The following is a 19,908-nucleotide window of genomic DNA, read 5'->3' as shown; positions in this document are numbered from 1 at the left end:
TTAGCATACAGGTACAAATGAAGGATGTACTTTAAATCATAAATACATTTTAATAGACTTATTTAGTTTTCTCCTAAAGCTAAATCAAATAAACCAGTGCTTTTGAACCCCAGGAAATTAAATTATGAGCTATTCTCACACAACAACCAATACGGTTTCCATCAGACTTTTCTAATAAATAATTATAAGACTACAGACAGAAGAGAGGCGAACACACTTTTTAGGAAAGTTGATGGTAAACAATGCTAACATTTAGTAGCTCTACTTTGTTTTGATTAGCATGATAGGTGCTAGCTACTGCCCGAAAACGTAAAGTCATTTAAGAGTGAGGAACACATTACTATATCAATATATACTTGGTACTTACAGTTCAACGGCAACATTTAACATCCACGTTAGGGCCTTAATCAAACTTTGCAAAAACTACCAATATACGTGGTTCTTATGACGACGAAGTGAGTGATTTGAGGAGGAACATACCATTCCTGCAGGTGGGTGAATTAGTCAAGCAGCCATTTTTAAACTAATACACCCGAGGCCAGTGAAATAATCATTTCAATACATAATTGTACATCTTTGAGGTCTAAAAGACAAAATAAACAGCATTCAATCGTGGCTTCAATAAAAAGAATCATTTATAACAATTACCGTAAAAAAAAGAGGGGGCACCCGGATTTGAACCGGGGACCTCTTGATCTGCAGTCAAATGCTCTACCACTGAGCTATACCCCCGTTGTTATATTTACAATGAAAACATATTATTTATTTTAACTATATCTCTTTTAGAGGTTTCAGTTTTTTGTTATTTGTATAATTGCTTTGTCATATCACAATAAAAACTAACACGATTCGTTCCTAGACAACCCTCATAAAGACAGAAAGAAACAAAATGGCCTGTGTTGTTTCGTTTACTGTCCTGCACTCCTCTCAGTATCCAGCAGAGAACGCCAAATACACAGTTTACTGCTGAGAGCTCTTGTCCAGTAAATCCCATTCATCATTTATTGTATCTTCAGGGCGTGTAATTTTGTCATCTGTCTTTTTAAACATTAAGTAATAGTGATTTTTGTCTGTATTTAGGCTCTGGTAATGTGTATTTACGTGGTCTTTTTCTCACTTGATGCCGTGGCGGCAAATATTCACCCACAAAAAGTGCTGTAATGAGTCGCTACAAAGCTTCTTCTTTTTTCCTGATTTTTTTGTTGAAAGCATAATTTTTCAGTAATATGGGGCCACGCTATTCATGCATGTTTAATTCATGTGTAAATCCTTATACGGCTATTACGGATCCCCTAGTGCATTCGATGCTATCTTTGGGTATTCCTAATAAAAAAAAAAAACGTAACTTTTACCTGTCGCGTTTACACGCTTGTGACAGATGGGGGGGGGGGGGGATCTCATACCTCAAAAGTAGATGTTTTTGATGTCGTTATAATGTTACATGGATTATTTTAGATTATATCAATAGGTCTAGAAAATATGTGTCGACGTCAATTCTGGGGAATTTTGATGGTCGGAATTTTTTTTCTGAATAGATGGAAGTAGCCTATAGGTTCTTAAGCACGAAATTTATCTGATCTCCATTTCATGACTGTTTTTTTCGAGGCCTAATGATGGTCCTTACAGAACAATATAAAACTTGTATATCCTCTTCTCTGTGAACGCACCATACTCGAATCCGCCCATCACCGAGGTAGTGTCTGTATACTAAACGACATGCCTGCAGACGAGGAGGAGGTCTGTTCGTGTCCCAGCCAGAGCGTGAACTTTTCTTTCTGAAATCCCTCTTCCTTGGACCAGTTTTTTTTATTTTGATCTTGTTTTTTGTTTTGTTTTTTTGCGTGTGTATTTTTGTGGTGCGAGGAATCATGAATCCGCCCTGTGGAAGATGCAATAAACCAGTTTACCCCACAGAAAAAATAAACTGCCTTGATAAGGTAAGATGAAAATTTGATAACTAACCAAATAATAATGTTGTATTAAAATATTCCAAATTATTCCTCCATTGAGACTCTCCTCTCATGTGGGGGGAAGCCTCATAAATTGCTGTAATATTTATAGAAGTCACCTCCTTCTAATTTGTCCTAAGGGTTCTTCTTCTGTGGAGATGTTAGTTTTGATTTGATTTAAAACCATGAAAGAGCAAAAGGTTTGATTAAATCAGCAAATACTATTAACTTATTGCTGAAAAGCTGTAAAGATGCTTTAAACAGAACAGAGCGAGCCGATTCTTTTAACTATGGACCAGTTATTGTTATCATCCTCAACACTTTCTATGCACTGCATGTTGTGATGCTGCACCAGAACAATGGGGGTGATTTTATCTGTACTTGTGTGCACATATACAGTTATTCAAAACACACACACACACACACACACACGCAGCACAGTGACACACACTCGGTTACACTGGGGAGTGATGAGACATCCGGTCAATAAACATTGGCCCCAAACCTCAAAATGTTGAGAAAAAAGACAGAGGGGGACAGAAGCCTGACAGTGACTGTGATTAGGACCTGATAACTGATGATTAATTTAATCAATTCATAGACAAAAGCCCTCCAAAAAGGTTGGATTGTGGGTGTTTCGAATATTTCACGTCTTATCAGTCAGTGAATGCACACATAGTCCGGACAACATGGGACAAAGTTGTCTTTGGAGTTGTTGCAGCGCTGTATCACAATGTTGGAAATATCTGTGTTTAAATAACTAGATTAATTAATTCCCATGTTAAATAAACAGCAAAATTTTGGGTTGCAGTATTCCCGTGTTTGGATGAACCCATTTGGACCTGAAAGAAAACCTACAGTGTGGGTTTTGTTTTGTTTTGTTTGTTTGTTTTTGGTTACAAACCTTTCAAAAGAACACACACAAAAAAAAACCTGAACGCAGTGTCTGTCAGTTTCGGCTCTGAGGCCTTCTTCAGGTGACTCACCTGTCCATTTACAGCTGTGCCAAACAACCTCCAAAAACCCGAGGCTTTTTTGAAAAACTGGTCAGCGTCCACTAAAAGCTTTGTTTCTCTGCCCCTGATACAGACAGAGTGATGTCATGTCTTGTTTCTGTGTGAAATGTCTTGACTGTGGCCTGCTGCTCACTAATGAGAGAGCGCATACCTCCGCCGACGGGAGTCAAACCGGATGTAAGACAAGTTATGATGAGTTGGATCTGGTTTGTCCACGGCAGTAGGAGGACATTCAAATGTTACTACAAAAAAAAACCCTATAAAAAAAAGGCCTGTTTCTACCAGGTGGTGCTGCAACGAATGTGCTCGAAAATCAAATCGCTCCCTTCACGTTCGGTAAAAATAGTTGGATAGTTTGACCCCGCTGGCCAGCAGATGTGACCTCCTTGTCCTCGTCTGAAATAATGAATGCCACCTAAACTGACGTGGACGATGCGTCAGGTGTGGATGGGTTCATGCGGCCTGCACCAGCGTGAAGCTCCCTGGCCTTTTTTCAAATTGTGTGGCAGTAAGATGTCCCCTGAAGGCCACCAACCAAACATCTGTCCTCACAATTAAAGTGAGAATGTTCAGGTGGCGTCAGCAGCCAAACTTGAATCGGGTCACTGATGCGCTTTCACAAGTGGTCTCCCCCCCCTCCCCCCCACCCCCACCCCACCCCACCCACATCTTGTTCTGGCAGAGTGGTGAGGCCGGAGACGCCGCAGCTGCGAGCAGTAAAAGACGCCATTTTTAATCTGAGCGCAGAAATCTAGATGATTAGAGAGACATCTGGGTGGTTAACCGTGGAACAGGAGTCCACCTGCATGTTTGTGTTTCCCTGGATTTAACTTCATTCATTATCTCTTTGTCTCTCCAGTACTGGCACAAAGGTTGTTTCAGCTGTGAGGTGTGCAAGATGGCCTTGAGCATGACCAACTACAAAGGCTTTGAGAAGAAACCTTACTGCAGTATGTGAGTGTCGTCAAGGATTAAACATTTAAACTCGTCCACCCACCACTGGTTGAAAAAAATGCGAATAATTCTCCTTCCCTTGTGAGATTCTTGGCGTAGCTGCTGAAGGGTTTCCTAGCTGAGAGGCAGACGGGCAGTGGGAGCTGCTGTGTGTAACAAGGACTGAAAAAGGGGAAGTGTGAACAGACGGGGGATCACATGTCAAGGGTTCTTCTGTCTGATTCCAGAAGGTTTTTGTGGATCTCTGCACATTTATGAACATCGTGACAACAAACCAGGACAACCATTTGATCTTTTTGGCTATCTGTTCTTGAAGAAGTCGTACGTCGGACATCGGAACAGACCGTCAGCAGATAATTATGCCAATCAACCGAATACCAAACGTACTTCAATGGAAATAAAAAAAACCCACTCAGCTCAGGTTTGAAAAATGAATCAGCTTTTTAAGCATCTTAATGTCATGAACGACCTGAGGAAGGCAGAGAAATGCAACTCATCAATCCAGACTGGTACCGAAGGTGTAAGGAAGCACGTGAGCCTGTCGGTGGCCGAAACAAACTGTTAGTGGACAGACTTTGATGCGCATCGTTGCCTCATGTGGTTGTTGTTGCTATAAAGCTGCTAGATAATTGGGGCTAATCTGGGGTTCTGTCAGTCACAGTCATAACCTGATCAAATGATCCTGAAGCGTTTACGGATCTGGACTGATAACCAATCGTGTTGTTTGTAGTTCCTGGGTCTGGAGTCATGTCGCGTGAAAGGAACAGTGATGGAATAGTGAGCAGATACCTGCAACAGCCAATAGGAGCGCTAGCTGAACAGGAAGCGCCACCAACCAGATGGCGCAAACTTTAGCCTGTAGCAGACGCTAACACTAGCTCCACGCGGAACTCCAGCTCACACGGCCGAATGTTTTCTGTCAGTTCCCTCCCACTTATTTTCCTGGAAAATAACATTTAATGTCTCTTTTCAAGCTGATGGAAATGTTACAATGTGAAAGTGCAAACAATTCTGGAGCCGCCCTGAACGTTCATGGTTCCTTCCCCGGCCCAGGCTCCGCCCTGCACCAAGTTTCATGACAACCAAAATAGTAGTCTTTCTACAGTCCCGTTGACCTGAATATACATAACAGTAAAAACAACCTCTTCAGCAGAACCGATGACCATGCGACAAATATTTTATCTCCAAGATTTATTTTGTAATAACTAACAGGAGTCTACCTGGGTCCTGCATTCTGAGAGACATTCTGACGCTGCTCTTGTGTTGTCCTCTAGGCATTACCCCAAAACCTCCTTCACTATAGTGACCGACACCCCCGAGAACCTGCGTCTCAAGCAACAGAGCATGCTCAACAGCCAGGTGAGACGTTCACACATCAGCGGCAGAGATACCTGTCCTAATCCCGTTGCGTCACCATCAGTGTATCTGTCCTCCTTCATCCGTCTCCTTCCCTCAGCTCTCGCCCTGTCCCTCAGCGGGAGATCAGAGCACAGCTCCTCTCAATTGGATTCCTTCGATTAAATCAAACGAAGCCTCGGACTGAAACAAGAGCTCACCACAGGCTAATGTGTGAAGGCTGGAATCCAGAATGTGTTTCATCAAGCCAAAGGCAAACTTCTATCGCAGCGTCCTGATCGTAAATTGGAAGTTTTCAGACATTATTTTTAAGAGCGGTTCTTCCTTGGGTGTGCCCCAATGGCTGCTTTCTCTGCTCTAAAGCTTCTTAAGCTAATCACACGGTCACCGCCAGCATGTTAACATGATCAAAGGATAAGTCCTCAGAGTCACGCTAAATTACAGAGAGGCCTTGACAGGTTCTTGTTCCGTTGAAGGATCGTCCAAATGTGTTCCTCTCTGCCTGGAGCCTGGAACATCCCCCAAATCATCAGTACATCATGTTAAAGTGACACTTCACCTAGAAAGTGTATTTTTCCCCTCGATATCACGCATCCTGCGGGTGTCTTGAGCTCACAAAGATGTTTTTTCATGACTTCTTTGTGACTCCAGACAGCAGAAAGAACCAGCCACCTATTTTAAGCTAGAAGCTAATGGTGACTGATCGCTAACAACAGCTAAACTGTCCGAAAACATTTGTTCAGGTTTGTATAAAGAAGCAAATCAAAGACCGAGCATTGATACCCCTTGATTGCAGTGCAAGCAGCACTCATGCACAAAGATACAAAAGTGACACCGTAATTGCAAAAACGTCCTGCGAGTCCACACACACAACACAGTGAAATGCTTCATTTTTAGGAAGTCCCCACAACTCCAATCAAATCACTGCTTGTAGTTTTACACTTGTAGTTCTTTAGGAGATCGAACACCTATGGTAACTAGCAAGCTTCAGGTATGCTGGCAGGCAGCCTTTGTCGAGCTAGCAGTTCCATCTGGTCTTTGTGCTAATCTAAGTTAGCTTCATATTTGGCGTGCGCATGCTGGAGTGAAGCTCTCGAAACACACCACTGCTTTCTCAATGGACTCATATGACCTTTGCACTCACCGGCAGAAATCGGAGTAAATGACGCATGGACGTGACACTGAGAAGAGCGTGCAGTTTCTAAGGCTCTTTACAAGATCAAAATGAAACTGTGTGAACTGAGCGATTTTCATGAAAAAAGATGAGAGACTTAGATTCATGACATATTAAAGGTTTGTTCGCACCTGGTGTGACCTCTCAAACCAGGTGAGAGTGGTTCTGTTTTTGGTTAAAACCATTTGGAGTAACCAAGCAATATCATGTTATCATGATTCCATGATTGTTATGATAACATCATAATCACATTTACACCAAAGGCTGTTTCCTCTTAGCTGCTCTTCTCCCCTCGCTGGTCTCATCCAACCAACCCAGATCATTGTTTATAACCATAAAAGTCTCTGCACTCGAGCTCCCGCACAGCGACTGAATTTTCTTCATAGCAAGAACATGACTCACTTGTGTGTGTGTGTGTGTGTGTGTGTGTGTGTGTGTGTGTGTGTGTGTGTGTGTGTTTGGCGGGGAAGGGAATCTACTTACAGTCAAATAAACATTTTGGTTTTGTTTAATGTAGCAGCCCCCCCCCCCATCTTACAAGGAAATCTCAACGTGAGCGCCACACGTATGTGTTTATGTACATTCGTGAAATATGTCAGGCCGACGTGCACGTGTGTGCCTTCACACAGGTTATGAAAACATAGCCCTTTGAGTGTGAGGTGTTCTGCGGCTCAGACCCTTTAGTCGAGTTTCCTAAATTCTGATGAACTGAAAATTCGCAGGCGCTCTATAAGGAGGACTTTGTAAAGAGCAAGGGGAAAGGTTTCAGCGTGGTGGTCGACACCCCGGAGATGCAGCGCGTGAAGAAGACACAAGACCAGATCAGTGACGTACGTCTGGTCCACTTCTGAAACCGCCAAGTGTCAAAAATCTAACACTGGACCTCCATTTTTCTGTTTCTTGACTGAAAAGTCGAATGAAACTTAACATCTTTCAAAACCCTAACCGTGTATATGTACAGTTTGTTTCTGCATGTCTATCTTTGTTTTCTCCTTTTTAATTTTATGCTGCCTTCTGGTTTGGCCAGATTTGACATTGCTGAACTGCTCCAAAAACAGGAATTGCTGCAGGAGTTGGTCACTAAAGGGAAATTCTTTTACTTGTTTACTCCCCTACGTCATCAGTTACAGTTTATGGGCAGAAAAAGGTTGGGAAACAATCTCCCTCTGGCAAGTACAAACACCACACGTTGCTTCTCAGGGATCCTTCAAAATAAGAGCTTTTACTTGACCATCCAGACTTAATTGAGTTGAATTTGATCATTTTCTCAAATTTATTTTTGGTTGAGCTGAATTGAAAAATGCCTGTTAAATAGTCCTGTAGGAAGTAACACTGAGGGCAGTGATGGCAGTTCAGCATTTCCTATTTTACATCTTTGCTGGAGCTTTTTTTAAAAAAAAAACAACAACAACAACAACAAAACGTAACAATTGCTTGAACATAGAGGGGTTGAATTTGTGTCAGACTGACTAAAAGCAGCAGAAGTGACAGATGTGGGCCGAAAATGATCTCATTCACACAGGTTTTGTGTTTACATTAATGCAGACTGGATCCAGAGCCAGTAAACACCCGTGTGTACTGTAGGCTCCATGACCTGATATTGAAAGCTGACGAAACTTCCCTCTGCAGTCAGACGCCAAATGTTTCCTGCTAGTGGGAAAGAGACTCCATTTCACAATATATAGGCCCAATAATAAGAAAAATCAGTTTATTTGTATTTCTATACCAAAAGCCAAATCTTCCTGTCATAAAAATGACACATACTGAGTTCCATAAGTATGTACCACTTGATTTGAAACAATTATATGATATCTACCTTTCTATCCATCGTTTACTAGCATGTATGTTTTTGCTAGCTAGCGCAGGCTACATTTGTTAGCTAGCTAGCAAAAACATGGGGGTTGTTTGCCACTTCAACCCTTGTTATACCTTTTTAATTCAGCTCCCGTGAATGCAGCTCGTTTCTTAATATCTGGTGATTTGTTAGTTCTGGTGAATTTGCATGAAAATCAAATATAACAAATCTAATGAAAATTTCCCCCTGCTGTAATATTTAACAGACTTTTTTTTTTTTTTTTTAGGAATGTTAAAGAAATAGTTTGACATGTTTGGAAATGTACTTCTTATGCTGGAAATTAGATGAGAAGAATGACATCAGCAGCTAATTAGCTTAGCACACTTGTCACTTCGGACTGTGTCCAGGGCATATGCTAGGCTAAGCTAACTGAATCTTGGCTATAACTTGAAGAAGTGCCTTTCCCAAAATATCAAACTATATTTCAAAGTAAGTAAGATGTGTTTTATATGTTAATATATTGTATATTTCAGGCCCTTTACAAGGAGGAGTTTGAAAAGAACAAGGGCAAAGGCTTCAGCGTGGTGGCCGATACTCCCGAAATGCAGAGATTGAAGAAGACGCAAGACCAGATCAGTAACGTAAGAAACTAAATGCTCACAGGCGCGGCTTCAAATGACACATCAGTTCACCATCGGATACTGACATTCGCAGCTTCAGTGCGTCTCTCTTTACTTGGCTTCTGCGCAAGGAATAAGCTCCCTCTTAATTTAAACACGCGGAAAGTCGAGAGCAGGGCAAAGAAAACAGCAGCGAGGGATGTCAAAGTGCGAGGCTGCAGAGACACACACGCACATTTCAGACATTTCTTCCTGTCCGCCGAGGAGCCCTATATGGTCAAAGTCTCTCAGCTGTGGACACAAAGTGAATGTCTGCTCTTTGCTGCTGCTGCTGCTGCTGCACACACACACACTCACTGAGCTAGCATACCATGCAAAAACACACACACACACGTTTGCTGTTTTTCTCATGAGAGCACAAGCTGCAGGAAGGAATGACGGGTGATAAGCTGCATGTCAAAATAGAAAATTATTTTTAAGCCGTTAGTTTCTCTGTGTCCTTCTTGATTTTTAGCTCTCAAGTCTGAGAGTTCAGGAGCTCCGGCTGTTAATTTCACAGCCCTAGGTCAAAGGTTACGGTGAGGCAGGTATACGCGCTTAGAACAGCACACTGAAGGAGGTGGTTGGCTGAGTGCTTTACTAAGGTAAAGGTTGTTGTGTTGCCGTCTGGGATTGAACACGATGTTCTCAACCAGAAGAGAAGAAAAAGCAATAAAAAGAAAGGAGCAGAAAATACCAAAGCCAGTTAGGGACAAAAAACTCATTTGTGGAACAGCTTAAAAAACTATAAGACACAGTGCTGATCTGAACTTGTGTTCCTTTAAAGCAGGGAATCTAAACCTCTGTAGCCAAGAAAATCCAGCCCCCCCCCTCCCCCATTATCCCCCAGCACCTCCTAAAATGGTGAGATACCTCAACCAGAGGACTCTGAGGGTCAAACATGAGAGCGTCGCCCTCATGTGGCTTTGACATGTGTGTGCAGATAAAGTACCATGAAGAATTTGAGAGGAGCAAGATTCGAAGCGATGCCCCCCCCCCTGAAAATAGGCAAGGTAAGCCACATTATAGTCCCCACGCCTGTCTCAGAAACAAAAAACAATATTTAACTCAATGTTTGTTTGTTTGATTTTTTTTTTGTGTCCTAATTCAGAGGAACAGCCGTCTATCCCTGAAAGATACAATGAACCGGCTGGACAACCGCGCCCCCCTGCTGTAGCACCCTCTAGTGGAGGGGTAAGATTGTTCAAGCTCTCCCTGCATGAACCAGGGGGTGGGACTACCTCCTCCTGTGAGACTGAACGCTGTTCATGAGGTGTCAGTTGGTGTTGTCACGACTCACAATGATCAGGATATTTTCATTCTCAGTATTGTGTTCATAATTATACACTTAGGATATATTGTGATTTTAGCATGTTTTTGCTCCAAAAAACAGCAAATACAAACATTTGAAACTAAATTTGACTGCTTGCACTTCTATAGATAGACAATAAAGTTGATCTTATCTTATGTTAGATGTTAGAATTATATCGTGAATGAATTTGGCCACAATAACATCCGTCCATGCATCCATTTTCTACTGCTTATCCTGTCAAGGATTGCAGGGCCAACACGTACAGACAGACAACCATTCACATGCCTTCTGTCACTCGAGTTTCAGTATCGATACAAAAACCCAAACTTTTATGAGAAAGAAGCCCATAAGTGTTCTCTCAGACCCAGCAGCTGAGAGGGGCCTGGTTCAAATAGTTTAAAATTGAAACATTTTTCATTTTAAGAGGCAGTCGTTGATCACACACACGCTGACACCAGATCACCCAGTATCTAAATTAAGCTGCAATGGCCAGTTAAAACCAGTAGAGGGCCTATCCCAGCTGCCTTCGGGCAAGGGGCGGGGTTCACCCTGGACGGGTCGCCAGCCCATTGCAGGGCCAACACATATAGACAGACAACCTCTGGAAACCTATTTGCTGTGAGGCGACAGTGCTGACCACTGCTCCACCGGTCACAATAACAGTGCAGTGAATATCTCAGCATTTCTTCATGTCTCCGTTCCCACAGAAGCGCTACCAGGCCCTGTACAGCTACATGGCAGCGGAGCCGGACGAAGTGTCCCTGCTGGAGGGCGACGTGATCCTAGACGTGGAGCCCATAGATGAAGGCTGGATGTTCGGGTGTAACCAGCGTACAGGCCAGAGGGGCATGCTTCCTGCCAACTACGTCCGACCTGTGTGACACTAGCCAGGTCAACACAAACTGCCCCCCCACCCCCGCGGATTTAATTACCACCTGAACCTCCACTCGAGCTGCTTTCGCAAATGGAAAAAAAAAATCTCTTTAGAAATGATTGTGCTTTGCCTTTTATGTCAGTAATAAAGTAGGAGGACACATTAAAGGAAAAACAAACTTGAAATGTCTCTGAAAGGTGTTGGGCCGCCTCCAGCTGCCAAGAAGAGGGATGGAGCGCTATTCCTGAGAAGATATTCCCTTACCTGGTGATTGTGACGATGCTTACGAGTCAGATGTTTTATACTAGAACCATGGAGAGAACCTTCTATTCATTTTTATGTTTCTGCTCTGTTGTTTTTTCCCCTTCTGTTGTCATCCGTCTCTAGAGCTGCTCCATGAAAAGGGAAGTAGAGGGAGTCATGTCACAAAGCCAGACGAAATAATAAAACCTACCATACTTTACTGTAGAATTTTCTTCCTCAGCATCATTACTGTTCTCTGCAGGAAGAAGAAGTTGGGTTCAGGTACCAGAGACAAATATTCTCATACATGTACACATTTAAGTGTTTACTGTGTTTTTACACCAAATACTAGGGCTTAAAAACATCTAATCCCGAATATTTTCATGGGTTATCGTGCTTATGGTGGGACGTGGCAGCAGCACATCTGTATTTCATGTAAAATGGTATTTACTCTGAATATTACACCTTTCTTCAATGTTGCAGTCGACCAGATTACCGTTTCAGTAACCTTTCCATCAATCGTGCATCCTACTGAAGACTAAACGTTTATCTGTTCAGTACGATGGTGTCATTGGTTAGTGGAAACAACACATGACACTTTAACAACATTTACACCTTTATTCAAAAATATTTAACATCAAAATAGCAATGTAAAGTAAAATTTTAACCAATCACATTTACTTTAAAATAAGACTAAACCTTTATTTACAAATGATGTTTTAAGCTAAAACAATTCATCAAAAGCACCGTGTTTTATAACCTTAAACACAGAAACGGGTCGGCCACAACGGGTCGGGTCGGCTCAGCGTGGCGTCACTCTCGGGTCAGTCCCCTCTCAGATGCGGGGGTCGGGCCTGGTCGTGGAGAAAAAGGCGACTCTCTTCTCGATCTTGCTCAGCAGCTTCGATGGCAGCCAGTTCAGCTGCGCCGCGAACACGTCCGCGTTCCTTCCTATGAAGTCTTCGCACAGTCTAGCGAGAGGACAGGCAGAGCTCACCCAGACGCTCAAAAACTTAGCTCTACTTTCTCGGCTCATGTGACAAACTGCATACTTGTAAGCTGGGGGTGTGTGTGTGTGTGTGTGTGTGAGTGTGTGAGAAACTACAGCCACTCACGTTACTGGATTACAATTTCAATACAGTTCAGCCTGATGTCACCACAGCAAACTGCCCCACCTTAAACCCTAACTAGGTTAGCAGGCCGTCTGAGGCCAATACAGATACAAAGGCGTATTTCAGTATCCATGTATCAGCGGGAAAAAAAATGCACATCAGATTGTTTTGCAAACTCTTGTGAAAAACCCAAATACAGTTAGCATCCAAAATGATGGGAATAGTGCGCTGACCAGTTACTTCAAATACTGTAAAAACTACAGCTTGACTGATGCAGGATTTTTGGGACGACGCTGGCACCAGTGACAGGCAGAGTAGAGACAAACAAAGACGAGGCATCTTTTTGCCTAAAATGTAGGGATTTAAAACTTCGTGGCAAAAATATGTGCTGGAGGGAGGATATTTGACACTTGTAATAAACTTAATTGTCCTATATGACATTTAAACTGTAAGTTACTGTAATTACTTCCTGAAATATGTTATGAGGAAAGAAATCAGTTTTCACATCAGCATATTTACATACGTGCAGGTACCGGCCGCAGTGATTTATCAGCCAGGACAAGAACCATCGCTACAAGTCAAGCGAACGCCGTGGCCAAGCAGGCAGAGGTTTGGTGAGGCGACCACTCACCAGACTGAGGAGACAAACACTGGAAGCGCTCACGGCTCCGTGCGCCTGACTAAAACACACCTTTCACCTCAAGCCAATAATTCAAGCTTCACACAAACATCCCTCATAACGCCTCCTCACACGTAAGCAAAGCTCATGAACATAACACCGTGTTGTACGAGACCTGACGCGGCTCGGACCAAAAATAGCCAGCGCAAGAGTTTAAAGGGCCTCCCTCTGTAGGCTTTGTTCAGCCTGCTTATTCCTGTCAATGCACATAACATGAAAACACGCCCCCACGTGCAGCAGAGGCCCCTGAGCTGCATGTGGGGGCCATGTATGGAGCTGTGGGTTTCCACTCATCGTACCTGGAGAGGGAGTACGGCTGCGTCTGGAAGATCAACACGTCTCTGCAGTGATGTTCAGATGGAGCCCGAAGAACAGCCACCTGACAACGAGACCGTCAGTGACAACCCTCAAACTTGATGTTTAAACCGAGTCTTATTGCTCGACAAAGGATCTTTTTCCTCATGAAGCCGAGGACTGCCCCCGTGCAGCAGAGGGAGAGTTTATGTGGGAACGCCATTAGAGGTCTGCACCGTCAGGAATCATGCAAGAGAGCCGAAATAACGGCAGTGGAAAAACAAAGTGAAATGAGAAGTGACAAGTTTCTGCTGGAACTGCACTCAGTCCCACAAACACAAGTGAAGCTTTTTAGTGTTACTTTGGAAAACGCGACGTATGGTTGTGGACCAGTCTGACACATTCACAAACCTTTACAGTGCCACGTAAGCACTTCATACTTCAGAGTCCTTAAAGCCTTTAAGCTCTTTTTATGAAACGGTTTTACAGTTTTAGTCAGCTTGACCTCTCACAGTTCACGTAATATTACACAAACAGCTCTAAAGCCACAATGCTGAAATGTGTTTTTCTCATGTCTGCGGGATCCTGAGGGAGATTATCCAGCACATTTTGCTGTTGCAACAATAAAATGTGTTTTTTTTTAAAGTACTGCCTTCACATAACGTCATTTGAGAAATTAAGACTACAGCTTGCAGACATGCGCCGATAAATCCCTCTTAACATGTTTCGTTATGTCACACGTGCATCATCGCTTACCGAGTCCATCAGGATGCACAGTTTGCTGCTTCCCCCGAACACAACCACGTCGTCGTCGTTTCCCGCACAGGCAGTGTGATCCACCCTGGGGAGGAGCAGCAACAGTCAGATTTACACAGCACACCTAAACTACCACATTCTGAGATGCATGACAGGCACAGCGACTTCCACAGTGTTACAGCCCATCTATAATAGGAGCTTACAAATGATGATGGGGGGGTGGAAGTCTCTTGCAGTGCAGCGGGCCTGCTCGGTTCTTTCAGTTAAGATAAACCACCAACACATGAACAGTTCTGGTCTCTCTCCTCGAACTGATCCGGCAGAAAAAGTTAATTTAGAGAGGAAGCGGGGAATTCCCAGCTCGATTCTAGTGCCTGAAAGCAGCGCTGCAAGCTAGCAGGAGTTTAACGTCCTGTCAACTCAAGAGTTTGGAACAGACACTGCAAGCCCAGATGAGGAATTAAAGAGACGTCATCCTCCTCAACACAAGTCAGGGGGCCAATAAAACGATGCTGGAACTTATTTGAAGGCAAGAACCCAAACAAAGGTTGCGGAAGATGCTTTGAATGCCTGCTGAACTACCTGGGTTTGTCTTCGTGTGGGTGGCTCATGTTGGTCCACTCTCTCCTGAGTGTGTTAAACTGCCAGGCGTCATCTGATAGAAAGAGGATCGGAGTGAGAAACAGACCACAGCGGATGACCTTCAACCTTGCGCATGCCTCTCCAAGGCTGATGAAGTCTTAGATGACTGGACAACAGCGCACGCGCAATGTCCTCAACCACACAGCCTCAACTCGAGGAGACATGCTCAACTTACTGAGAGTGTTCCCGTCTATTCCCAGACCCCCGTATATGAAGAGGGTGTGGTCTGATATGGAGGTCATGGTGTGCATCGAACGACCCAGAGGTGCACAGGACGAGGAGACGTCACTAGGAGAGTTTAAACACTGACGTCACAGAAAAAAATGACTTAAAAAAAAAAAAGCTCTGGCATCAAACTGCGTGTGTGAGAATTTACAACTGGGTCCAGGTCCAAGTTTCCAGGTCCAGACAGAACAGGTCCAACTGAGCAGTTTCCTGAAAAACATCACCAGCAAGTCACCCAACAAGAGTGGTATCACAGTACCATGAGTGGAGCCTCCTCACACCATGACACAACCAAACGCTGCCCAGACGCTCATCTGGGACGGCTCTCCTACACGTTGTCTTGCTCCAATTCAGACAGAGTGATGTCATCGTGAGCTCACAAATCCCTCTCTGGTTCACCCAAATAAGCATCCAAAAACTGTAAAAGGAGCTCAAAGTTGTCAACAGGCATTCTTCAGCTGACTCACCACACCACCAGAGATGTAGCCTTTGTTCCCCACAACAGCACTGGCATGGCAGCCTCTGGGGGCCGGGGTAGGACCCTGGGCAGAGCAACACACACACACACACACATATATCCCATCTGTGCCATACGGATCATAAGTGTGTAAAATCTACTCAGATTAAAGCAACGCTAACAGTCAGGCTCCAGGCGTGACCACTCTGCCCGTGGAAATGTAAGACTGGATTTAAATTAGTTCTAGTAAATTAGCATTCGGACACTTCCCTTCAGCTGCGCCTGCCTGAGAGACGCTAGCAAGACTGAAGACTTTCACTGACAGAAAACAGCTGTACAAAGAACATGAGTGACGGACCGACTGACCTGAGGCTCGGGGCGGCTCCATGTAGCAGTGTGTGTGTCGAACACATTGACTTCATTGTTCCAGCCCCAACACCTGAACAACGTGTCTCCTATCGTTGTCTAAACAGAGAGTTTAGAATGTTCTAAGAGCCGCAGACGTACACCGACATTTGCATTTAACCACACCGCTAATGCATCAGCTCCATTTCCTCTGTTTTTCTTGAAATTAACCAACAGGACATGATCTTTTCGGTCCTGATGACATCATATGTCCCCGGTAAAGAACTGCGCTCTCATAGTTCCTCACCCAGGACATCTCTTCAACGATGAAGCTCGACGACGACGTGTTCCGTACCTCTTCGATGGTTTTACATCCATATCCACCAAAGTAGATTAATCTGCACATTCAAGAAATACAATGTCCAATATGTATTTAATTGATAACTCTCACTCAAGATGTTCGGCTTGTGTGCGATTGGCATGACCTGACCTGTCTCTGTGCACCCAGCTGGAGTGTTTGTTTCTGGGTGACGGCGTCGTTCCCTTGGCGTCTGTCACTTTCCTCCACGAGCAGCAGGACTCTGTGAGGTCGACGCTGAACATCTAGAGATCAGAGGAAGCGTCAGCTCTCGAACGGTCGGACAGGTCGGCCTCCGTCATCGTTGTTGCGACAGCTCGTTCTTCTCAGAGGTCTAAATATGTTCTGGCAGAAAAAAGGTGCTCGATCGCTAGAAAACCTCAAAGGCACCTCCCCCCCCCCCCCCCAATGCATTTTGTGTGTCCTGTTTTAAACAACTATTATATCAAAGTATTCCCATAGGCTGTTTACTAACTTTGGTAAATACATCATTTTTTGTTCATGTAACTTCATTGCGTTGGTTTCTGTTTGCAGTTTTCCCGATGAAGTCCCCCCCCCCCCCCCCAAAAAAAACAACTGGTGAATATCAAGAGTTGTAATTTAACAGCAGTTCAGTCAGCTCCGAGTATTAGCGTGCTAATGTTTGCTCACTAATTAGCACTACGCCAAGCATCTACAGTAGCAGCCAAGAGCTGCAAGGAAGAACCATGAAGTCAAAATTGTGAGGGAACAAATCCTGCAGGTCAGTCAGGGGGATCTGCTGTGGAGCATCAGCACCTTTAGCCTTGATGACGGCCGGCCTCAAGGGTCCAAAAGGTATTTTTTGGTGTTTGTCTACATGCTAAACTAAATGTATAAAGTTGGAGTTAAAAGTTTTCAGGTAATGAGAAACACAATCAGTGCAGTATCATCTCACACTGAAGTTTTCTGGTATTTAGTGAAGTATTTGACAATTAAAAGTTTTGACCTGATTTTTAAAACTAATCTTAAAACCCATTTTTATTCCTTGGCTTTTGACCCAGCATGAGACTTTGCTCCTGTTTTATTATTTTTATTGTTTTGCACTTGATTGTTATGTTTTATGACTATTTATGTACAGCACTTTGTTTTCAGCTGTGGTTGTTTTTTTTAAGTGCTTTATAAATAAAGTTGAGTTGAGTTGATCTTGGCAAAAGATGATTCATGGGTTCACTGTGGTTTTATGCATTCATCCTCTGGGGAACACAAACTAATGAGCACATTTTTACTGGAGATATTTAGACCAAGAATGCAAACAAAGGAGTGTTAGAATAATGCCGTCAGCCATTTTTAAGCCTTTTTCCCAAGCTGTAACTCTGCATCTTATCCATTTAGCTGTCAACAAAACACTTCTACTGAATCTAGACGTGTATCTCCAACTTTGGCACCATCAAACCAGCAGAACATTTTTTTCCCAGCTTATTCATATACGTGATGCTCAACGTCACAGCAGGAACAGGAGGCTCAACTGGACCTACCTGCTCTCTCTCTCTGGTAACTCACCTGGTTGGTGTAACCTTGGGGGTCACATCCTCCGAAGATGTAGAGCCTCCCATTCACGTAAGAGCCACAGAAGCCTGACAAGTCTGGGAGGACTTCTCCAGCGATCTCCCTCCGCTCCCTGTCACACCAGCGAAGAAGAAGACTGTAATCAGAACGTTACCTCAGAGAAAGGGAGGCTTCAGCTGCTCTTACACTCCCAAGTGAAAACACGCTCTTTATCGTCATGTTTGTTCCAGCTATTTCAAACATCTTTATCGGACAAACACGCTCCGGGCATGGAGCTGATGTCAAGGTGACACGGTTCATCTCAGCTGATAAAAAGAGAACTCAGCCTGAACGCTCACCAGGACCCGCTGTCTAAGTCGCAGAGCCACAGCTCGTCGCTGGGCAACACCGCGTCCTCGCCGCCGACTACCTGTCAGGACACAACACATGTTCTTATTCCAACGAGAGACAGACGAATGAACACTAATGCCAGCAAATGCTCTGAAATAAAAACCGTAAAAACAAAATCTGATTTCCAACTAAGAAGCATCCTCAGTGAAAGTCGTTCCCAGGATCTACTCGGTCTTTAAAGGCCACAAAATATTCCTCGTTCCCACGAGTTATTTATCCTGAGGCCGCTACATAACTTGCTAGCACATTTGAAGTATTTGGAGGCCCTGAGATGCATTTCCTCGACGCAGTTATTCTGGCATGTAAAGATGTAACACGTTCCAGGCCATGACACAAAACTAGTTATCATATCGGGTCATTTTAAGGCCCAGAGATACAACATGTTACAGCAACTTGGTTATTTTTGACACCACAATGCACAACTTGTTCCCTCAATTTGGCTATTTTGAAAGAAGGAGATAGAACTTGTTCCCTCAATTCATTTACGTTGAGGCAACGCGGTGAATTACAATAAATTTACACGATTTGGTTATTTTGGAGGCCACAAGTATAAATTCGGGGGAACAAGTTATACTGTATTGTGTGGCAAGTCATTAATTAAAATGAGGGAACAAGTATAAATTCGGGGGAACAAGTTATACTGTATTGTGTGGCAAGTCATTAATTAAAATGAGGGAACAAGTTAAAATTCGGGGGAACAAGTTATACTGTATTGCGTGGCCACAGAATAACTGCATTCAGGGGAAACGCTTGTGGCCTCTTACTAATTAGTCTTCCCTCCCTTGCGCCTCTTCCAGGGCTCCTTAGATTTGATCCGCTCATGAGAAGCAGAATTTGAAAAGGCTCGTTGGAGCTGTGACGTGGCTCCCCGCAGGTCTACCTGAGCAGGTGAGACGCTTCTCACCTGATAACCTCCCCACACAAAGAGCGTGTTGTTGTCTATAAACGCCGTGTGGCTGCTCCTCTCCAGCCGGCTCATCTGGTCGTCTCTCCCCGCAGCAGTCATCCCTAAACTCGGACTGCGTCTCCCTCTCTCTCCCCCCGTTTGTCGAGCGGCAAACTGACTCAGATAAATTAAAAACAACTAAAATGGCAACCAAAGAAGAGGAACTGCTTCTCCTGCGGTTGCAAGAGGGGAAGAGAGCCGACTGAGCTCGAGGGTTTGCGAGGCGTGTTTGTAGAGACTCTCGTTACTCCTCCCATCCGCGAGCCTGCTGGACCAGTTCACTTGCACCGCAAACCAGTAGCACTTTTAAAATGGTGAAACCCAACATGATGCGTTTTCACCAGCTCAGCATTCACGACGTGGATTAATTGTTTATTTGCATCACATTACTACCGTGCAGACTCGCTATATTTAGGGGGATTAAACGTTCCTGACTCATCAGACCCAGGTGACCCGGCGTGATTAACGCGCATCTTGCCCTGTGACGTCACCCCGTCATTACTCGCACCTGCACCTCCAGCTACCGAGGCGCTTCACCTCCCTGGAGTTTCACATCTGAAACGCTGAGAAAAGTTCAAACTGATTCGTGAAGTAAAAGATTGTCAAATATATGGAAGCCGAAGGAGGCCATGTTGGGAGCTCCTGTTATTTAAACGCGTTTATCTCCTGACACCAGGTCACTTCAGGACAACCTGATTAGCTGCTGCTCAAGTGGTTAAAAAAAGTCATTATTTTTTTTTCTATATATTCTATTGTCATCTTTCATTCTTTAATTTTGAATTAATCTTCAATCCTACCTTTTAATACCTGCCCTCATCTAACCCTTGTTTTTTATGATACTTAAA

The 19,908-nt window shown here is 43.9% G+C and overlaps 3 protein-coding genes and 1 non-coding gene across 5 annotated transcripts in view; 1 reads left to right on the top strand and 3 right to left on the bottom strand.

Annotated features, from left to right (window-relative positions):
- The window catches only part of LOC147239944 (dickkopf-related protein 3-like), a 33,578-nt gene extending 33,089 nt beyond the window's left edge, over window positions 1-489 (bottom strand). Inside the window, exon 1 of the mRNA XM_086196245.1 lies at window positions 368-489. The gene's annotated coding sequence lies outside the window, so the exon portion shown is untranslated. The remainder of the gene's footprint in view (window positions 1-367) is intronic.
- Window positions 490-660: 171 nt separating this feature from the next.
- trnac-gca (transfer RNA cysteine (anticodon GCA)) lies at window positions 661-732 on the bottom strand. Its single transcript has one exon. It is a non-coding gene; the product is annotated as a tRNA-Cys (tRNA).
- A 949-nt stretch (window positions 733-1,681) lies between these two features.
- LOC147239942 (LIM and SH3 domain protein 1-like) lies at window positions 1,682-11,251 on the top strand. 2 transcript variants are annotated; one of them, XM_086195597.1, is made up of 8 exons: window positions 1,682-1,937; window positions 3,825-3,919; window positions 5,194-5,278; window positions 7,172-7,279; window positions 8,778-8,885; window positions 9,847-9,916; window positions 10,015-10,097; window positions 10,923-11,251. In XM_086195597.1, the coding sequence occupies exons 1-8, from the start codon at window positions 1,869-1,871 to the stop codon at window positions 11,094-11,096; spliced, it is 792 nt and encodes a 263-aa protein (XP_086051723.1). In that variant the 5' UTR covers window positions 1,682-1,868; the 3' UTR covers window positions 11,097-11,251. The 2 variants fall into 2 exon arrangements, with proteins under 2 accessions (XP_086051723.1, XP_086051724.1); XM_086195598.1 differs by lacking the exon at window positions 7,172-7,279 and having other exon boundaries at window positions 1,691-1,937.
- A 679-nt stretch (window positions 11,252-11,930) lies between these two features.
- On the bottom strand, window positions 11,931-19,508 carry LOC147239941 (kelch domain-containing protein 1-like). The gene is made up of 13 exons (XM_086195596.1): window positions 19,022-19,508; window positions 18,066-18,136; window positions 17,722-17,839; window positions 16,333-16,445; window positions 16,150-16,240; window positions 15,864-15,962; window positions 15,508-15,582; window positions 15,192-15,250; window positions 14,991-15,103; window positions 14,756-14,828; window positions 14,174-14,258; window positions 13,423-13,502; window positions 11,931-12,303 (listed from the first exon to the last, which is right to left on the bottom strand). Exons 1-13 carry the CDS (start codon window positions 19,121-19,123, stop codon window positions 12,168-12,170), a joined length of 1,215 nt encoding a protein of 404 aa, XP_086051722.1. The 5' UTR covers window positions 19,124-19,508; the 3' UTR covers window positions 11,931-12,167.
- Window positions 19,509-19,908: the final 400 nt, after the last annotated feature.

Source organism: Aulostomus chinensis, chromosome 23, assembly GCF_037954235.1.
Source record: "Aulostomus chinensis isolate RoL2024-O1b breed Wild chromosome 23, RoL_Achi_v1.0, whole genome shotgun sequence".
Classification (NCBI taxonomy): Eukaryota; Metazoa; Chordata; class Actinopteri; order Syngnathiformes; family Aulostomidae; genus Aulostomus; species Aulostomus chinensis.
This window is presented reverse-complemented; position numbering and strand designations above follow the sequence as displayed.